At 40.0% G+C, this 20,204-nt stretch overlaps 1 protein-coding gene across 1 annotated transcript in view; it reads left to right on the forward strand.

Annotated features, from left to right (window-relative positions):
• The window catches only part of DCHS2 (dachsous cadherin-related 2), a 245,080-nt gene that overhangs the window by 174,492 nt on the left and 50,384 nt on the right, over positions 1-20,204 (forward strand). The window contains exons 12-14 of the mRNA XM_030312882.1: positions 11,086-11,220; positions 11,430-11,639; positions 16,487-17,344. Of these exons, the coding sequence (XP_030168742.1) occupies positions 11,086-11,220; positions 11,430-11,639; positions 16,487-17,344 (1,203 nt within the window). The remainder of the gene's footprint in view (positions 1-11,085; positions 11,221-11,429; positions 11,640-16,486; positions 17,345-20,204) is intronic.

Consider the following 20,204-nt stretch of genomic DNA (forward strand, 5'->3'; position numbering starts at 1 on the left):
TCTTCCTCCCAACTTGTACTTATAGAATTTATTTAGCACATTTTTGGCAGTATGGTCTTAAGGGTGATAGAAACAATGGAAAATATACATAAGCTTTGTGTTTCACAATAGTTCAATAAAGTTCTCTTAGAATGCTCTCTGGTGTAAACTGAGCAACATAGGGCCCTGAGCAACAAAAAGACTACTTCCCAAAGTTCACAGACATATGCTGAACATGTCACCAATGTGAATCCATGCAATCATTAGGAGTCATTACTCATCAGCAATTATTAAAATATATAAAATGCTTCCTCTTCTTGACCTTACTTTATCTTACTAATTTTAGTTTTGGTAATGGACACTGCTAAGGAATCTCTTGCTTCAATGTAAGAAGAGAGAGAAAAGCATTTCTCTCAAATTTTTACATGTATCAACTAAAACTGATTATCGTAAATATGCATGCCACTTTTTACTGTCAGGTTGCCTACTGTTGGTGTTATTTTCTTTTAGAATAAACCTGTTACTTAAACTGAATTGAAGACTTCGTTATGCCAAAGGTTATGGTTTGCTGGATGGAGAATTTAGATGCAAAATTTTTGTTTTTCTGGCTTTGCATTGATGGATATTTGAAATGCACATTAGCATCTTCATGAGTCACATGCACCTTGACGTGTTCTGGGGACCATTTTGGCTTACTGTTAATCTCAGTGTTTTTAATGAGGCCAGATTTGTTAAGCAAGTGCCTTTGAATGTATTTTCCCTCAACCTTTTGTTGTTTTTGTTTTTTGGTTTTTGTTTTTTATCTTTGCTTGTTGGTTTAAAACAATGAAAAAGAATTATGCATAAGAACTAGATGACGTAGTCAAGATTTTAACATAACTGGCATCACATTGGAATTTATGAATGGTTTACTTTTTAGTATGTATTTTTAAAAAATAGTATAGCGTTACTTAATACTAGAAAGCTTAACATATGTTTTTAAAATTGTAAGCCTACAGTGTTGTTTGGCCTTCAAAACCCGTGGGACTTCGAGCCCTGCATGTTTATGATGTATGACTCACACTAGTACTAACAGGAGTTTTTTCATGTATTAAAAGGGAAAAACAACTACCAGGTTTTAACTAAGATATTAAAACTGCTACAGCTTTGGTACCACCAACAAGAGTTCTATTGTTAAGGAGAAAAGATTTACCCCCAGGGGCGCCCCTCCCCTAGTCTCTGGAGAAAGGGTGCCCCCTCTAGGGCAGATGAATCTCTCCTGCTGATATATTTGCTCAATAGTGGTGAATACAAGATCATTTAACAGCACGTTGCCATGCAAAAAATGTCAAATTCTATAGTGAGATTTTATTCTCTATTCCATAAAAAAACTGTACAGTTGACCCTTGACCAGCGTGGGGATGAGGAGTGCTGACTGCCCCTCACACAGTCAAAAACGCACGTTTAACTTTTGAGGCTCCAAAAACTTAACCACTGGTAGCCTGCAGTTGACCAGAAGCCTTACTGATAATGTAAACAGTCAATGAACACATGTTTTGTAGATTATATGTATTCTATACTATATTCTTACAACAAAATAAGCTAGAGACAAGAAAATGGTTTTAGGAAAATCAGAAGGAAGAGAAAATAAATTTACAGTACTATACTGTATTTATAAAAAAAAAATCCACGTGTACATGAATTCGTGTAGTTCAAATCGTGTTGTTCAAGGGTCAGCTGTATTCTCTGTCTGAGTTTATTTGGAATTAACTCTGGATCTGATTTCCTGAAAAATGTCTTGTGCTGGATTACAACTTCACACGACAGCCTATACTTGGAGCGAGGGAGAAACACTGCCATGACAGTATTTCATCTGTTTCATTGACTCTAAAACAGCATTCACTGTAAAATGCATCTAACTTCAGAAATATTCAAATGTGGGGAAAAATAAGCCTTAAAATTAATGAAATAGTAAGCATGAAAAAAAAAGAATAAGAACCACTTATAATTTTCCTCACCCAGAGACAATCACTATTAAAACTTTGATTTAGTCTTATTTAATGCAGGGAATTGTCATTGTCTAATTATTTACTCGTCTCTCTGCCCTTTAGGCTGGGAACTTCTCATGGATTCAGGGCATGTTTTATTCGCTTTTATCCCAGGTCCCTAACGTAGTGCAAGCTAAGACAAAGTAGCTCAGTAAAGATTTTGACTCTGTGATTTGAGAAACTGGAACATCTGTAAAATAACCTGCTTCAAGTTGCCTTCACTCTTCAGAATTCATTCATTTGTTTATTCAATTCAATCAGTCAGGCATGATCCTATTTTGCTTTAGAAATGTCTGACTTGTGTGGGCATTCTACGGTTGAGGAGTTCCATGACAAATGATCTTCCTAAAAAGTAAACCTGAAAATAACACTCCTATGGTCAGAATTCTTTATTAATTCCTCATGGTTTTGAGGATGAAGTTTTATTTCCTCTTGTTTAACAGCCATTCACTTTATGCAGTGACTCTAGCTTTCTTCTCTATCCTCAACTGCTATTCCTCTCCCACCCTTGACTCCAGGACAGGGCTCTGCAAACTTCTCTCTGTAAAGGGCAAGGTACTAAATATTTTAGGTTTTGAGGACCATGCAGTTTCTGTCACTCAACTCTGACGTCTCACCAAGACAGCAGCAACAGATAATACATAAAGAAATGAGAGCAGGTGTGTTTCAGCAAAACTTTACAAAAGTGGCCAGTAGTCTATAGTTTGCCAATGGGTGGTCTAATAGATACATCTAATTAAGACATCTAAGTTACTTGCTACTTTCTGCACATTAGATCCAGTTGTGATGTCATCAAAGTAGTGGTTCAGTATGATGTTCTATTGGATCCCAAGATGAGCAATATCTCTGCCAAGTAGATGATGGCCAATAGTGGAAGAGATTACATAGAGATGTACTCTGTTGTTTCTGCTGGGTAAAAGCAAATCACTTATTTTTTTTTAAGTTTTTTTTTTGTATGTAATTTATTGTCACCTTGGTTTCCATACAACACCCAGTGCTCATCCCAACAGGTGCCCTCCTCAATGCCCATCAACCACTTTCCCCTCTCCCCCACCCCCCATCAACTCTCAGTTTGTTCTCAGTATTTAAGGGTCTCTTATGGTTTGCCTCCTTCCCTCTCTGTAACTTTTTATCCCCCTTTCCGTCCCCCCTGGTCTTCTGTTGAGTTTCTCAGGATCCACATAGGAGTGAAAACATATATATCTGTCTTTTTCTGCCTGACTTATTTCACTTAGCATAACACTCTCCAGTTTCATGCACATTGCTACAAATGGCCATATTTCATTCTTTCTCATTGCCAAGTAGTATTCCATTGTATATACAAACCACATCTTCTTTATCCATTTGTCAGTTGATGGACATTTCGGCTCTTTCCATAATTTGGCTATTGTTGAAGGTGCTGCTATAAACATTGGGGTACAAGTGCCCCTATGCATCAGCACTCCTGTATCCCTTGGGTAAATTCCTAGCAGTGCTATTGCTGGGTCATAGGATAGATCTATTTTTAATTTTTTGAGGAATCTTCACACTGTTCTCCAGAGAGGCTGCTCAAGTTTGCATTCCCACCAACAGTGCAAGAGGGTTTCCGTTTCTCCACATCCTCACCAGCATCTATAGTCTCCTGATTTGTTCATTTTAGCCACTCTGACTGGCGTGAGGTGGTATCTCAGTGTGGTTTTGATTTGTATTTCCCTGATTAGGAGTAACGTTGAGCATCTTCATGTGCCTGTTGGCCATCTGGATGTCTTCTTTAGAAAAGTGTATACTCATGTCTTCTGCCCATGTCTTCACTAGATTATTTGTTTTTTGGGTGCGGAGTTTGGTGAGTTCTTTATAGATTTTGGATACTAGCCCTTTATCTAATATGTCATTTGCAAATATCTTTTCCCATTCCATCAGTTGCCTTTCAGTTTTGTTGATTGTTTCCTTTGCAGTGCAGAAGCTTTTTATCTTGATGAGGTCCCAATAGTTCACTTTTGCTTTTAATTTCCTTGCCTTTGGAGATGTGTCAAGTAAGAAATTTCTGTGGCTGACGTTAGAGAGCTTTTTTCCTGCTTTCTCCTCTAGGGTTTCGATTGCTTCCTGTCTCACATTCAGGTCCTTCATCCATTTTGAGTTTATTTTTGTGAATGGTGTAAAAAATGGTCTACTTTCATTCTTCTGCATGTTTTATGTCCAGTTCTCCCAACACCATTTGTTAAAGAGACTGTCTTTTTTCCATTCTGTCCAGTTCTCCCAGCACCATTTGTTAAAGAGACTGTCTTTTTTCCATTGGATACTCTTCCCTGCTTTGTCAAAATTAGTTGGCCATACATTTGTGGGTCCAATTCTGGAGTCTCTATTCTATTCCATTGGTCTATGTGTCTGTTTTTGTGCCAATACCATGCTTGATGATTATAGCTTTGTACTAGAGGCTAAAGTCTAGGATTGTGATGCCTCCCACTTTTATCTTCTTCTTCAATATTACTTTGGCTATTCGGGGCCTTTTGTGGCTCCATACAAATTTTAGGATTGCTTGTTCTAGCTTCGAGAAGAATGCTGGTGCAATTTTGATTGGGATTGCATTGAATGTGTAGTTAGCTTTGGGTAGTATTGACATTTTAACAATATTTATTCTTCCAATCCATGAGCACAGAATGTTTTCCTATTTCTTTGTATCTTCTTCAATTTCCTTCATAAGCTTTCTATAGTTTTCAGCATACAGATCTTTTACATCTTTGGTTAGGTTTATTCCTAGGTATTTTATGCTTCTTGGTGCAGTTGTGAATGGGATCAGTTTCTTTATTTGTCTTTCTGTTGCTTCATTATTAGTGTATAAGAATGCAACTGATTTCTGTACATTGATTTTGTATCCTGCGATTTTGCTGAATTCATGTATCAGTTCTAGCAGATTTTTGGTGGAGTCTATCGGGTTTTCCATGTATAATATCATGTCATCTGCAAAAAAGTGAAAATTTGACTTCATCTATGCCCACTTTGATGCCTTTGATTTCCTTTTGTTGTCTGATTGCTGATGCTAGAACTTCCAACACTATGTTAAACAACAGCAGTGAGAGTGGACAACACTGTCATGTTCCTGATCTCAGGGGGAAAGCTCTGTTTTTCCCCATTGAGGAGCTGTGGGCTTTTCATAAATGGCTTTTATGATGTTTAAGTATGTTCCTTCTATCCTGACTTTCTTGAGGGTTTTTATTAAGAAAGGATGCTGAGGGGCGCCTGGGTGGCGCAGTCGGTTAAGCGTCCGACTTCAGCCAGGTCACGATCTCGCGGTCCGTGAGTTCGAGCCCCGCGTCGGGCTCTGGGCTGATGGCTCAGAGCCTGGAGCCTGTTTCCGATTCTGTGTCTCCCTCTCTCTCTGCCCCTCCCCCGTTCATGCTCTGTCTCTCTCTGTCCCAAAAATAAATAAACGTTGAAAAAAAAATTAAAAAAAAAAAAAAAAAAGAAAGGATGCTGAATTTAAAAGCAAATCACTGGGGCGCCTGGGTGGCGCAGTCGGTTAAGCGTCCGACTTCAGCCAGGTCACGATCTCACGGTCCGGGAGTTCGAGCCCCGCGTCGGGCTCTGGGCTGATGGCTCAGAGCCTGGAGCCTGTTTCCGATTCTGTGTCTCCCTCTCTCTCTGCCCCTCCCCCGTTCATGCTCTGTCTCTCTCTGTCCCAAAAATAAAATAAACGTTGAAAAAAAAAAATTAAAAAAAAAAAAAGCAAATCACTTCTGATTGTTTTTACAAGTTGGTATAGAGTGTTTGTTCTCAGAAGATGGTCTCCAGGGTCAGGGCACCATCATTCACAGCCTCCAGAGGCCAATTAGCAGAGGGGCATTTAAAGGATGCTGGCATCCTTCTAACTGATATCTTTCCCAGAGTCTTTGTAAAGGAAGGTCCTCTGAACTCTTGGGAAATGTACCGAGGGTAGGGGTAGAGTGCTGGGTGGGCATGTCATACATGGCAAAACTGTCCTAACATTCCCAGTTCTTCAAGCTTTTCGAATCTTACTGTATAGTATGCAGAAGATGCGGCATCTCAACCTCAGTGAGGATAGGCCACTATTAAATCAGTCCATCACAGAAACTGTCAAGAGACATAACTGTATGAATTAACACATGACACCAAGAATTCCAGCCTAAACCAAAATTGTGTTTTATTTTCCTGGGTCTCACATCCTCAGAGATGATTTCCACACATATTCCCCAGGTTTATTCTAATATAAATTAGAAAAATTGTGCCATTCTTTAGAAGTGGAGCCAGATTTGCACATGACTGCCTGCAATATGTTGGGATGACTGTACTTATAGGTCTTCTTGTGAATAAACGTCTCCTTGCTAGAAGTTACCTGTTGTGTCTGCCACTCAGTTTGAGTCTGATCTTCAGGGAGATTAATTTTAGGGCTTGCAAGAAGCTTTCTGGTTTTTAGTTATGACTTGGCTACAGGTTTAAAGCTTCAGCTTGTAGTTTTCTTTCTGTAAGTTCCTAGTACAGTTCAGAAACAGCTATCTCACATCATACTCCTTTTTACTATCATACGGCCATTTGGTCCTCTAAGGAATTTGAGTCCTTTGATAGTAACTTCCTCATAATCAAATGCAGGTGATAATTTAATCGATTGTGCTATCACTGCAAATCATGAACTACTAGTATCCCATTTCCCATGATCAAAGAACCCAGCACTGTATGCAAGGCCAAAGACATAACCAAACTCAGAATCCCTGATACCTGAGACCCATCCTGCTGCCAAGTTCTCTATCAGTTAGGTGCAGCCAGGAAAACCAGAGATTATAATACAGGTGTTGGAAGGCTAAGTAAGCAAAAGGGGAATCCGGAGATAACCCAGGAAAAATAACCATAGAAACAGCTATCACCCCTAGAAGAGGTCAAGGTTATCAGAACCTAAAGAGAAAATTAAAGGGCCTTGCAGAGCCTGGCTCTGGGAGTGCCAGAAGATTGAAAGCCATGAGCAGTTACTACAGGAGATGAAATGACAGCGCTGACAGAGACAGCGAGCAAACGGAAGGGGGTCCCATCGCCTCTCCTTCTGACTTTCACTCTCCCTCTGGTGTCCCCTGGCGGCAGACCAGAGGATGGAGTCCATTGGCAAGACAAGACTGTGGCTTACAGATCCCCAGCCCCAGCATCATGGGGCAGAGCAGAGCAGGATGGACTTAGATCCAAGACAACAATAGTTTCATAACTAATAGCCACGGAAAGAACTGAGAGAGGAGCATTCAGAGAGATCAGCAACTACTAAGACCTGACAGAAAGAAATGAAACATGTTTGCAGAACAGAAGGGAAGCCAGCGGGACCAGGAGCATAGCAGTGGAGTGCGTGAGAAGAGGTTGGAGAAATAAGCAGAACCCATATAATGTGGGGCTTTGTAGACTGTACTGAGGTGTTTGGGTTTTACTTTGAATGCACTCAAACATTCTTTCTTCTTTCTTACTTATTAAATCCTATTCATCTTTAGAGGCTCAGCTTAGATAGAAGGCAACCATACTTTCCCAGTGATGTCTTATGTGGAATTGTAGTTGCTTGCTAACTTATCCTTGTGCCGTGCTATTCTGCAAGCACTGTGAGGAGAGAGAATTTGCCTTCCTGCTGGAAGTTATATTCTTAGCCCCTGGCATGGTACCTTAGCATCTACTGTCACTCTCTCTATATGTTTATTTAATGAGGTAATGAAAAACTGTCTACCTCGGGTGAGTCTTCCCTGATCCACTTCCTCAGTGATTTCATATTTTCTATGACACTGTCTATAATTCATTGATATAATTGCTTGCCCCACTAGAGGGAAAGTTTGAGAACCAAGATAATTACTTATTATTCAAGGGTATCTTTCCAGTGCCTGGCACTCAGTATATGTGCATATGTGCAATGAACACGTGAATGAGTGAACACACAAATGAATGAGTGAACACACAAATGAATGAGACAACCAAAGACCTGAAGCTTAATGCAGACACATGGATGTCATCTGCATATGGGCAAAAACTTGAAGACAGTGGATTGGGAAAGAGGTGGGATGAATTCCTTCCTCCACCATCTTTTTTGTCTCTCCCTCTCATCTGTTTCACTTTGTTCCTTCTTTTCCATCTTTTTTTAATATGAAATTTATTGTCAACTTGCTTTTCCATCTTTTTAAACATCAGTGAGCAATATCTGAAGCCACAGAGAAGAAAAATCACATAAAAACTAAAATAACCAGTAAATTTTATAACCAGAAGGTCTTGGTGACTGTAGAAAGAATAGCTAGGTATGACATTTTCAAGCTAGCTGCAGAGAACGGATAGCATTTTTAAAATAAGCTTAGCTATAATGAGAAGGAAAAAAAAATCTTGATTCCTCTAGACAGAGAAGAATATAATTTAAGGGAAACAATTAATGAGAAAGACTAGACATGAGGAAAATTCCTAAAAGGAGCACTGGAAGGATTACTCTTGCCATTGAAACAAAAACCAGGAGTTAGAGTTGAGTGTAGACGCAGAAAGTTGAGGGAGTGCTTTCCTGATGCCTTCATTTTCTCTGGGAAATATGACAGAAAGCCATCTGTGGAAGTGAGCCCAGAGGTGTTGGGTGGGAGACCTTGAATAGGAGAGGGATGACACAGGAGAGTTGGAAGGGGACTGCTGGATGATGATGACATTTCTGCAGCCTCAGTCTATGCTGTTGTGACATTTTCTTCCAGCCCCAGTTATCTGCTGGGTATCCAAGGAGGGCAGAGAGATGGTTGGAATGATGCTGGCTTAAGGCTTTGCTCGGCATCTTTGGCCAAAAGCCGCCAGACTGAGGAAACTGTCACAGTTGTGAAAGTGATCATTCATGGGTCTGGGCTGGAGAGGCAAAGAACCGATTTGAGAGGGGTGTCTTGGAGAAATTAAGAGGTCACAGTGCTATAGGTCTTGAGGTCTAAGAGCAATATATGTATGTGTCCACACACACACACACACACACACACACACACACCCACCTCTCACTAGGTGTATGTCATAAGTATACCACTGAATATCTTCAGATCCCTATTTCCAATATGGTTAGTAAGGTGATGAAATTAGACTGAATAATCTCTATTTTATTTTTATTTTCTTGGTGCTCACGTTTGATGATGCTGTGTTTCTTCTGGATGATTATAGGGTATAAGGTGGAAGAAGGAAGGCACTAAATAAATTCTAAAAGAACCATATTTTAAAGTTATTTCACATAATTTCAGTTATGAAGGGTGTGAATTTGGGAGTGTGAAATGTATGTAAAAAATGTATGTATGCAAACTATAGGTATAATTAAGAATCTTGTTTATCCTTGATAATATACTAGGAGGATTAAAGGTGAATGGCTTGTTGTCTCAGGAATCAAAGCTATATAGGATAATGGAAATAATAAAATCTGAAAGTTTCTAAGAAGTCAGGAAAATATTGGGTACAATGGTAAGGCACACTACAAAATAATGGGAACAATGGGAGGAAGAGAAAATATAAAGAATTGAGTTTAAACATTTTCTGGGTTTGACAAGTGTTGGGAATTAAAATGTTAAACATTTTAAATAAAGATTAAAATAATATATAATGCAGGGTATAACGTAATGTATAATGTATGATAAAATCCTATAAGTGAGTGAATTGATTTCAAAAATAAAGGGTCCAAAATTAAATGGTGCTGTTCTCCATGTCAACTCCCTGAAGGCAGAGGCCGCAGCTGTTTGATTCACCATTGGCTCTTGGGCCATTAGGTGTCACACTATGTGACACCATATAGTGACACCAAATGGTATACACCATTTTCATAATGTACTAAGAGATAGACAGAAATAATACATTCAGCCCAGAATTTTTAGAATTTTTGTCTTGGCTACAGAAGAGAGATTATGTGATCATTACGAGACCAAAGTAGTCTCCAGGATTATTAAATAATCATTAGTGGAATAATAAGCCTAATGTCTACTGATAGAATGGTATTTTGGGGGGACCTCTGACCATACCATATCAAACCTATTGATTTATCTTATTAGACTTTATTTTCTCTTAAGGCCATTAAAATGCCTGCAGACTATGTCAAATATCCTTTCCCTTTCGAGTGACATAGTACATTTATTCTTACATAAAACTGGCCTTATATTCCACTGCCTCCAGCACTCAGTCCTATGTTATAGCCTCTAAACCATAGTGGAATGAAACTTTTTAAGATTGGCAAGATGGAAATTTGTAATTGAAGTTTTTTGGTGTTGTTGTTAAGGCCAATGAATAGTATTTCATCTTTTATTGAAGTATAAAATCATATACTCTAAGTACTATGTCTGCTCCTAGATTCTTGTCAGTTAAGAAAGAAGATAGGAAAATAATTAAACGGAACTTGTATAAGGGGCAAATACAGCTACAACAGCCTGGGATACACTCATTAAGTTAATGGTATGAATGATCTTCATAATCAATGATGGAGATGATGTAACACTTTTCTTAGGGAAGAAATGAAACCCCCAAAATTGGGAAACATTATTTTCAAAATGCATGATAACATGATACCACATTTCTCACTCCAAATAGGAGACTGAATGCTAAGTAAAAAACAAAACAAAAATATGCATATAAGCAAGTCTACGTGCTTTCCTCCTGTACTGGAGAATAAACAAAATACCATAACTGAGCACAAGTTTTTAAATAGAGGGTTGATCTAAAGAAATTGTCATTTGGCTCTCAAGCTTATAATTATGTCATTAAATCACAATCAGGGGTGTTAGAAGGAGTAATTAGGAATATATTGTAGGGTTGCGCACTCATAAGAAATCTTTTACGGGAGGGAAAAAATCTTAAGCATTCACTGTGGGGAAGTCTCCTAAGACTTTTGAAAATCAAGCATTTCAGCCCATGAGGCTTTTATTTAGCAAGAACAGCCAAAAGAGGTGTGTGTGTGTGTGTGTGTGTGTGTGTGTGTGTGTGTGTGTGTGTGTTTTGGATGTTTTACCTTAATTTGAAGGCTGTTTAAGTGTCTTGCCTTTTTCATCTATGGCCTGACATGTTCACAGGAAAAAGAATAAGAAAACAGATGACTGGTTTCCAAAGGGATAATTACTAAGTTTTTCTTTCTATTTTTCTTAAGGAATCAATTCCAAGTTTCAGTTTGAAATCATGCCAGGTGCTTCATCTGGGTTGTTCAAGATAAATCCTGACACTGGAGAGGTAGTGACAACCACCACACTTGACAGAGAAGTTCAGGAAGTTTTCACCCTTCGAGGTAAGGGATCCCTGGACGATGCTAAACAAACAAAAACAAGCAGCAGGAGGGTAGTGGTGACATTTTACATTTCTGCAGAGTGTCTTGAAATAAAATGCGCTTGACCCAGTGCTACCCAGGTAGTTTCATCTGATGCAGTCTGGTTGGGGCAGTGCATGCTAGGCATGAATTCACGGCCACAATCTGTGTTCTCTTTTATTTCACATCAGTACTTGTGCGAGATGGGGGAGTCCCTTCGTTATCTGGCACCACCACGATTCTCTGTACCGTGGAAGATGAAAACGATCACGCACCAGAGATTATTGTCCCCAGTCATAGCATTGAGGTTCTGGAAAACCAAGAGCCAGGGGTTGCCTACACTATTTTGGCTTCTGATATGGATGCTGGTGATAATGGAGCTGTCAGGTATCATATAATTGGTAAGTATTTTCTTTTTTAAAATTCTCATCAGGACACTGCCCAAGTTGACACACTGGTGATTATTCTGTATTTGGTGTTTATCACAGTGTCTTTAGAAAACACGCCAAGAGCTGTTTGCTGCTGTGTGTGTCCTTTCCACAGACACCATGAACCGATGGCCTCCGAATTCTTAAATCTCCCCTCAATGACACTTGTGAATTTTTCTTTTTTAAAAACATTTTTTTAAGATTTTTTTTTTTGAGAGAGAGAGAGAGAGACAGAGTGCAAGTGGGGGGAGGGGCAGAGAGAGAGGGAGACACAGAATCGGAAGCAGGCGCCAGGCTCTGAGCGGTCGGCACAGAGCCCGGCTTAGGGCTCAAACTCATGAACCATGAGATCATGACCTGAGCCACAGCCGGACGCTTAACCGACTGAGCCACCCAGGTGCCCCTCTTGTGAATTTTTCTATACTAGTGGATGTGCAGGTGGAACATATAACTTTATTCCATTTTTGTGGCTTTCATATGATCGCTAATGTTTTTATTATTTTGAGCCATCAAGAATTTTGTCATGCCCTTCTTTTTTTAAAAAAAAATTTTTAAGTTTCTTCTTGAGAGAGAGAGAGACAGAGTGTGAGCAGGGGAAGGGCAGAGAGAGGGAGACACAGAATCCAAAGCAGGCTGTAGGCTCTGAGCTGTCAGCACAGAGCCCCACACAGGGCTCAAACTCACAAACTGCAGGATCATGACCCAAGCCAAAGTCAGATGGTTAACGGACTGAGCCACCCAGGCACCCCTGTCAGGTCCTTCTTAAATGGAGGCTAGAACAGACAGAGACAGTTCCCAGATCTGAATATCGGTGTAACACTTAAGATCTACACTTAAGAGTGTATCCCACTCTTGATAAAAATCTGTAAGAACTTCTACTAGAAGATAATTTTGTGATATTGCTCCCTTTGGATCAGAAACATAAAGATCTCTGGCAGAATAATGGTAGCGTTTGTATGGAGACAGCTGCATCTTCTTATTCATTTAAGAGAAAAAGTGATTGAAGAATCTGATTTTTGGCAGGTGTCGGAGTGCACATAGAATATGAGTTGAGGAGAGAGAGGAATGCTTCAGAGACTGCATCTTATGGAGGGAACCACTTTCAGATCTTTAGATCTTGTAAAAGCAGTTTTGGAACTAGCTTCTGAAAGCTATCACTCTCTATTTGCTAAAAATTCTAGGACCAGTCGCATTTTCTATATACCACCATTTTACTCCAAAATGAGAATAGCTTTATTTCCTTTTTGCCTGATTATAAGAATGATACGTGATTGTTATAGGATATATATACAGATTTATGGAGAACAAAAGTAGGAACACACAAAATTTTTGTCTTGCTGAGATAACCCCTTTACTATTTTGAAAAGTGCTCTCTCATGAACCTTGTGAATGGAGACATCAATTTTACATATATTGGACAATTTATATATGCTATTTTGCTACCTCATTTTTAAACTCATTTTTAACATACTGTTTGAACCTTTCGGATGAGTAAATAGACATATATGTTAGCATTTCTAATGATGTTTCCTCTTATTGCATATGTATAATATCACTTATTCCATCCATTCCCTTTTATGGTCTTCGAGGTATTGACCACAATAGCAGTCTTATTATAAAAATGCTACCGTTGAACAACACTTGCTTAATTATTTCTTTATGATAAATGTAAGTAGAGTTATCATGTTCAAGGGCATATATATTGTAAATGTTTACATGCAATGTCATATTTCATCCTGAAGAACGATACCCTTTCAAACTAACTTGTGTAAGTGAGCCCCATTTTCTTCTTTCCTACCCATTGCTTTGAGTCCTTTCCTTCTTCTATAAACTCCACTTGTTCTTTAGAACTTCCCAAACAATCTGTGATTAAGGACCAGAGTTGGATTTTTTAAATTTCCGATCTGTTGTACACTGAAATTTTTGTTAAATACAATAAATATGAATGACTGTGAGAAAAAAAAAAGGCATAGCCCCATTTTTTAAAAATCTATTAGTGAAGGTGTAAAATTATTTTGTCAAGTGGCGGTAAGATTTTCTAAATGCTTGCTCTCAAATTCTGTGCTTGTCTTCTTGAGCACTGATAACAAACAATCCCCAGATTGCCACTTGTCCCCTCTCACTGCATCAGGGACTTTTTTTTTTTCTCATTGGCTTTTTCCCATACTGTCAAAATTTCCCCTTCCACTTGTTTTTCCCATCAGTATTTACCAGCCTTTTTCGTCTTGAAGACACACATCTTCCCTCAGGTGTGTGTCCCTTCTCACTCTCTTTTCCTTCACAACCGAGCTTCTTAAAAATCATTGGCTTCTCTCTGGTTTCTGACCTTACCTTGCTTTCACTTCTTATCCTGCTCCCATGTGTTCTACTGAAACTACCCTTGCAGAGAGACGCTTGGGATCTTGTTGCTAAACCCAGCGGATCTTTTCACTTCTTAATTTGATTGTCCTGCTTTTGTGCCTTTGCACACCCCGCCCTGGACACTTGGCCCCACCTTGACTTCAGAAGGTCACTTTCTCCTGATCCTTCATGTCCTTTCTAGACAAGCCTTTCCAATGTCCTTGTGCTGCGGGTGGTCTTCTGACTTATTGAAGTTTCCATGGTGTTTGGTGCTTAGTATTTTTTTTTTTTTTTTTTACTTTCCTCATAGACGTACTCTCACTGAGTCATTGCATCCAGTCCCTGTCTTCAGCTACCACTGCCCCCCTATATCTCCCTATCTCCCTGCATTCTATGTCTTAACCCCATTAAAGGACATTTTTTAAGTAAAATAATGACTTTCATACAAATATAAAATTAACAACTGCCAAAGATTTTTTTAAGTCATGATTAATGAGCAAAACAAAAAGATGTTAAAATTGTTCCAAGAAGAATTCTTGTTTTTAGCTTATTTATTTTTGTGAGAGTGAGACAGAGAGAACCCTCACTTGCAAGCGAGTGGGGGAGGGGCAGAGAGAGAGAGGAAGAGAGAGGATCCCAAGCAGCTCTGCACCGTCAGTGTCAAAACCAAGCTTTGACATTGCTGCCCAGGCTTCTTCCTAAAACAGAAGTGTGACTCATGATCCTTTCCTGTCTAAAACCATTCAGGGGCTCCCTACAGATGTTAAGGTAGACTCCTCAGCAGTATACACAGGGCGCTTCATGATTTAACCCTCTCCTTCTCTCCTAAATTCATGTCTTCCCAGCTGCCAGCCCTCTCTCTGCCCTCTGCATGCAAACACCCAGGGAACCCTGTGTTCTAGTTACACTAAAACATTTGCAGCTATTAACTTCTCATAGTCGTAAGACTTCTTTCAGGCTCCAAATTGTTTCATCTCAAAGACCCAGTCCTCATGCCCAACGGCATCACACTACCAATGTGGAATGCTTCCTTTAGGCTCTCTCCTCTACCTACAACGCACTTGCCAAAACTTTAGCCTGGCCCCTTCCTCTTTAGGGATCAGTTGTGATGTCACTCTCTCCAATCGTTCCTGCTCAGTCAAACACAGGACTGTGTGCCCTTCATCTCCTTCTCAGCACCCCGTGCATATGATTTTCACACCACACTTTGATGTCCCGGTACTGACCCAAATTCCTCCTGCACCGTAATTCTTGGAGACTGGGATCATGGCTTACTCTCCTCATATTCCCAGTATCCAGCACATGCTTGGTATGTGGCAGGTTCTCCTTAAATGTCTGCTGAGTGAATGAATCATTTTATCAACTACAAATGCCACAGAAATGTAGGTTTGTCGGATCACCCCTATGTGTGGTACAAATTACTTGTGTGCTATGAATAAAATGCAAATGCAAGTCTCTTCTCCTCAGCCCCTAGCTGTTGTTCTTTTGAATGCTGTTCTACTTCTTCCCCATAGACCCCTGGCAGATGCTAGTAAATCCTCACACTGTTTGGAATAGTGAGCCTCATCCAAGAATGTGCCCTTCATCCAAGATATTGCCGGGAAGTCGTGGAACTATATTTTTCCTGACTAAAAGTTATTTATTTATTCTGAGAGACAGAGAGAGCACCAGCAAGGGAGAGGCAGAGAAAAGGAGAGAGAGGGGAAGACAGAATCCTAAGCAGGCTCCGTACTGTCAGTACAGAGCCCGACATGGGGCTCAAACTCACAAACCATGAGATCATGACCTGAGCTGAAACCAAGACTCAGACGCTTAACCACCTGAGCCACCCAGGTGTCCCATTGTTGTTTTATCTCAATGAAAACATATACTTTAATCAGAGGAAAAATATATGAATATAAAAAGTTGTAGATGCAGACACAAAAATTCATACTCTTGCAAATCAAGTCAAAGCAAGTAAATTATTTTTTTAAGTTTATTTATTTAGAGAGAGAGCAAGCAGGAAGAGGGGCAGAGAGAGAGGGAGAGAGAAAGAATCTCAAGCAGGCTCCACACTGTCAATACAGAGCCTGACATGAAGCTCAAAACCATGAACTGTAAGATCATGACCTGAGCTGAAGTCAAGCATCGGACACTTAACTCACTGAGCCACCCAGGCCCCCCTCTAATTATTGATTGAATTAAGATAGATATTGAATTATATTATTTTGTTTATCCCCTGATAAAAGAAGCTTCATGAGGGCGGGGACTCTATCATGTTCACTGTTGTATCCTCCATACTTACAAAAGTGCTAGGATGAATAATCATGAAATAAATATTTGTTGAATGCATGAATCCTGCATATATCTCATCATATACATGAATGATATATGTAGCACATATACACATGAATCATATGTGTGTGTATATATAGCCAGCAAAGGGCTGCTACTTCTTCAATTCGAATGCATTTTGAATTTGTATTTGTTTCCTTTCGTAGATGGGAATACTGATGAGTACTTTGCTATTAATGAAACATCAGGAGACCTCTCAACCACTCGCGCTTTGGACCGGGAGCAAGTCAGCAATTTTACCTTAGTCATCCTGTGTTCTGACCTAGGGGATCCACCGAGGAGCTCTCTAGTGCAGTTGCAGGTTAGAGTTTTGGATGACAATGACCATGGCCCTTCCTTCCCCACGCTGCATTACCAGGCCTCCGTGAGAGAAGATGCTGAAGTGGGGACAGTGGTTCTGGTACTATCTGCTGTGGACAAGGACGAAGGTCTGAATGGGCAAACTGAGTATTTTCTGGAGGGTGAAGCTTCTGGTACATTCACCATTGATTCTGTGGCGGGTGCACTGAGAACCTGCCACACCTTGGACCGAGAAGCCAGATCCCAACATACATTTCGGGCTGTGGCCAGAGACTGTAGTGTCCAGGGCTCGAGAAGCACCACAGTAATTATAAAAGTGCATGTCATGGATGTTAATGACAATGATCCAGTGTGGGAGCAGAACCCCTTTGAAATTTTTCTTTCCGCCCAGTCACCTCCTAACCAGACAACTGCCATTCTGACAGCCAGCGACCCCGACTCGGGACCCAATGGAACTGTCATGTTTAGTTTTGCAGAGACCCAGTCGATGTTTTCTATTGATAAGTATACAGGAGAAGTTCAACTTCGGCACAACCCATCTTCAGAATATTTTCCAATCTGGTTGCAGTTAAAAGTTATGGACCAAGGCGTCCCAGCTAGGACAGCCACTGGCCTCTTAGTCGTTCACATGGAAGGAGAAGATAGAAAGATTTCCTTCAGCCACCCTCTGTATAAAGGGACTGTGACTGAAAATTGTGATGCAGGTGAGTGTCCCCTCAAGTTTTTGTATATTGCATCTGTTTGGGCAAAATGTTTAAAATGAAGGTTTATACAACAAGAGTGCTATTGCAGATTCAGTCATAAATTTCTGAGTTCAGCCAATTTTCTTTTATTTTTTAAAATTTTGTCAGCGTTTATTTTTGAGAGACAGAGAGACAGAGCATGAGTGGGAGAAAGGCAGAGAGAGAGGAAGACACAGGATCTGAAGCAAGCTCCAGTCACTGAGCTATAAGCATACAGCCCGACCCGGGGCTCGAACTCACAAACCATGAGGTCATGACCTGGGCCGATGTCCGATGCTTAACCGACTAAGCCACCCAGGCATCTCAGTATGCCAGTTTTCATCCATAGTACAGTATTAAAACAATACCTTCAATCAGGGCCCCTGGGTGGCTCAGTTGGTTAACTGTCTGACTCTTGGTTTCGACTCAGGTCATGATCTCACGGTTTGTGAGTTCGAGCCATCTGTGAGTTCAAGCCCTGGATGGGGTTCTGTGCTGATGGTAGGAAACTTGCTTGGGATTCAGTCTCCCTCCCTCTCTCTGCCCCTTCCCTGTACACGTGTGCTCTCACTCTAAATAAATAAATAAACTTAAAAAACAATACCTTCAAATATAGTAACACACACACACACACACACACCTTTAAAAACAACAAAGAGTGAAAATACTGAAAAATAAATCATTTAGGGCTTCTGAAGTTTCAGTTAATTTAGGTTTACAATCTCAAAATAAACCCTTTTATTTAAATGTATATGAATCCTCAACAAGTGTACATTTCCTAAAGTACTTTCTTAGAAGTACAATAAAAGAGGAGGCATGTTGTGGTTAAATGCTTGAGCTCCGCCTGAGTTTAATTCCAAATTCAACCACCGTGCCTCCTCGGGCAGCTGAATCTCTCTGAGCCTCAGTTTCCTAACCCTTAAATTAGGAATAATAATCATGCCTACCTCATTAGGTTCTGGGAGCTGAATAAGCTAGTTCATGTAAAGCACTTAGAGCAGTGTCTAATACATAGTAAGCATGTAATAAATAGAAACTACCACTGCTAATATTATTACTTCATTTCGATAGGGTCAGCAGTGGCTTTCAAACAATGCAGTAATATCTGATCCTCAAAGAATTTGGGGCAGATAATACAGCTCAGCACAGGCTTCTGCGAACAGTAACTATTTTTCCTAATAATGCTGTTTGTTTTCAATTATTTCCTTACATTTATGCCATACTGGGAAGCATAAATAAAAATCAGTTTTAATTATCTTTCTATCCACAAGTGAAAAGACGTCCTTACAGACAGTTATAAATTGAAAGACATTTGACTTGGGCAATTATATCTGACTAGAGAGTGCAGGGATGAATCTGCTGATTCTTTCCACCAACCGGGCAAAGCACATGGACTCAAAGAGGAGGAGCTTAGCTGTTAAAGGTCTGCTGTGTGCTGTGCACCTGCTCATGGCATTTGTGGTTTGTGTTTTGTCATTTTATCGTGATTCAATTTCAATTTATCTGCACCTACCTACACTATTATTTAAAAGGCAAACTGCATTTCTCTCATTTGATGCATTCATTTCATAGTGAAAATATCTATGTTACACATTTTATACTGCCTTCTCTATGAAAAGAGAATATTCAGCTTAATATTGAATATTAAATCAGGGTTGTTTTCAGTTGCAGATTATTAACTTGACTTTGACCCTTTTTGGAATTATGGTTATTCCATAGATTGCTTCCACAGAAGGTCTCTTATTGATTCTAAACATAATTCACAGTAAATTGCAGTTTTCTGCATTAAAGGAAATAATAGTGACTTCCAAACTAAATCAGAAATTTGCAACATGTATTCTTATGTGTAATGAGACTTCCAAATAAGCGTTAAATGTTACACAATATGAGATGCTCCTTAGAGCTATACTTCTATTACTCTTAAGAGGCATGCATTCCAACACCAGAGCAGAGCCTGATGGAAAGTAAAGTTAGCATTTTCTAAATAATATAGCACAAAAACAATATATTAATCTTAAAATTGATTTGATAAAATTACAGTATCTTTGAGCCCAGCCTTTGTCTGCAGTGCAAAAAGGAACATTTGTCTAAAAGCCCTTGGCACTTGGTCTTTCTGCTGCTACTTGAATGTTTCAGTGACTGAGTTTAGAAGGGTGGTTCTTGGGGCGCCTGGGTGGCTCAGTCGGTTGAGCGTCCGACTTCGCTCAGGTCACAATCTCACGGTCCGTGAGTTCGAGCCCCGCATCAGGCTCTGTGCTGACAGCTCAGAGCCTGGAGCCTGCTTCAGATTCTGTGTCTCCCTCTCTCTCTGGCCCTCCCCCTGTTCATGCTCTGTCTCTCTCTGTCTCAAAAATAAATAAATGTTAAAAAAAAATTAAAAAAAAAAGAAGGGTGGTTCTTGAAATGGGGTGTGAACCAAATGATCTGTAACCCACCCCTGAAGGATCTGCTTCATTAAGTTTGGGGTCCAGGAATTGTTTTTCACGAGCTCTGTGGGCGATTTGACTGCATGACAAAGTTGGAAAATCTCTTCATTTGGAAAGTCATTCACACGTTGAACCTAGCTCTCCCTCCTTTCTGTCCATAAATCTAGTTCTTCCCTCTGGAGCACTCCTCTGCTGTACACAGTCACTCTTCAGATATTTTATTTGCTCTTTCCACTAACTTTTTTAATTAGAGAGAGAGAGAGAATGAGAGAGAGATTGCATGAGCAGGGGAGAGGAGCAGAGGGAGAGAGAGAAAATCTTATGTAGGCTCCATGCTCAGTGCAGACCCTGATGTGGGGCTTGATCCTACAACCTTGGGATCATGACCTGAGCTGAATCCAAGAGTCAGATGCCCA

Source organism: Lynx canadensis, chromosome B1 (genome assembly GCF_007474595.2).
Source record: "Lynx canadensis isolate LIC74 chromosome B1, mLynCan4.pri.v2, whole genome shotgun sequence".
Classification (NCBI taxonomy): Eukaryota; Metazoa; Chordata; class Mammalia; order Carnivora; family Felidae; genus Lynx; species Lynx canadensis.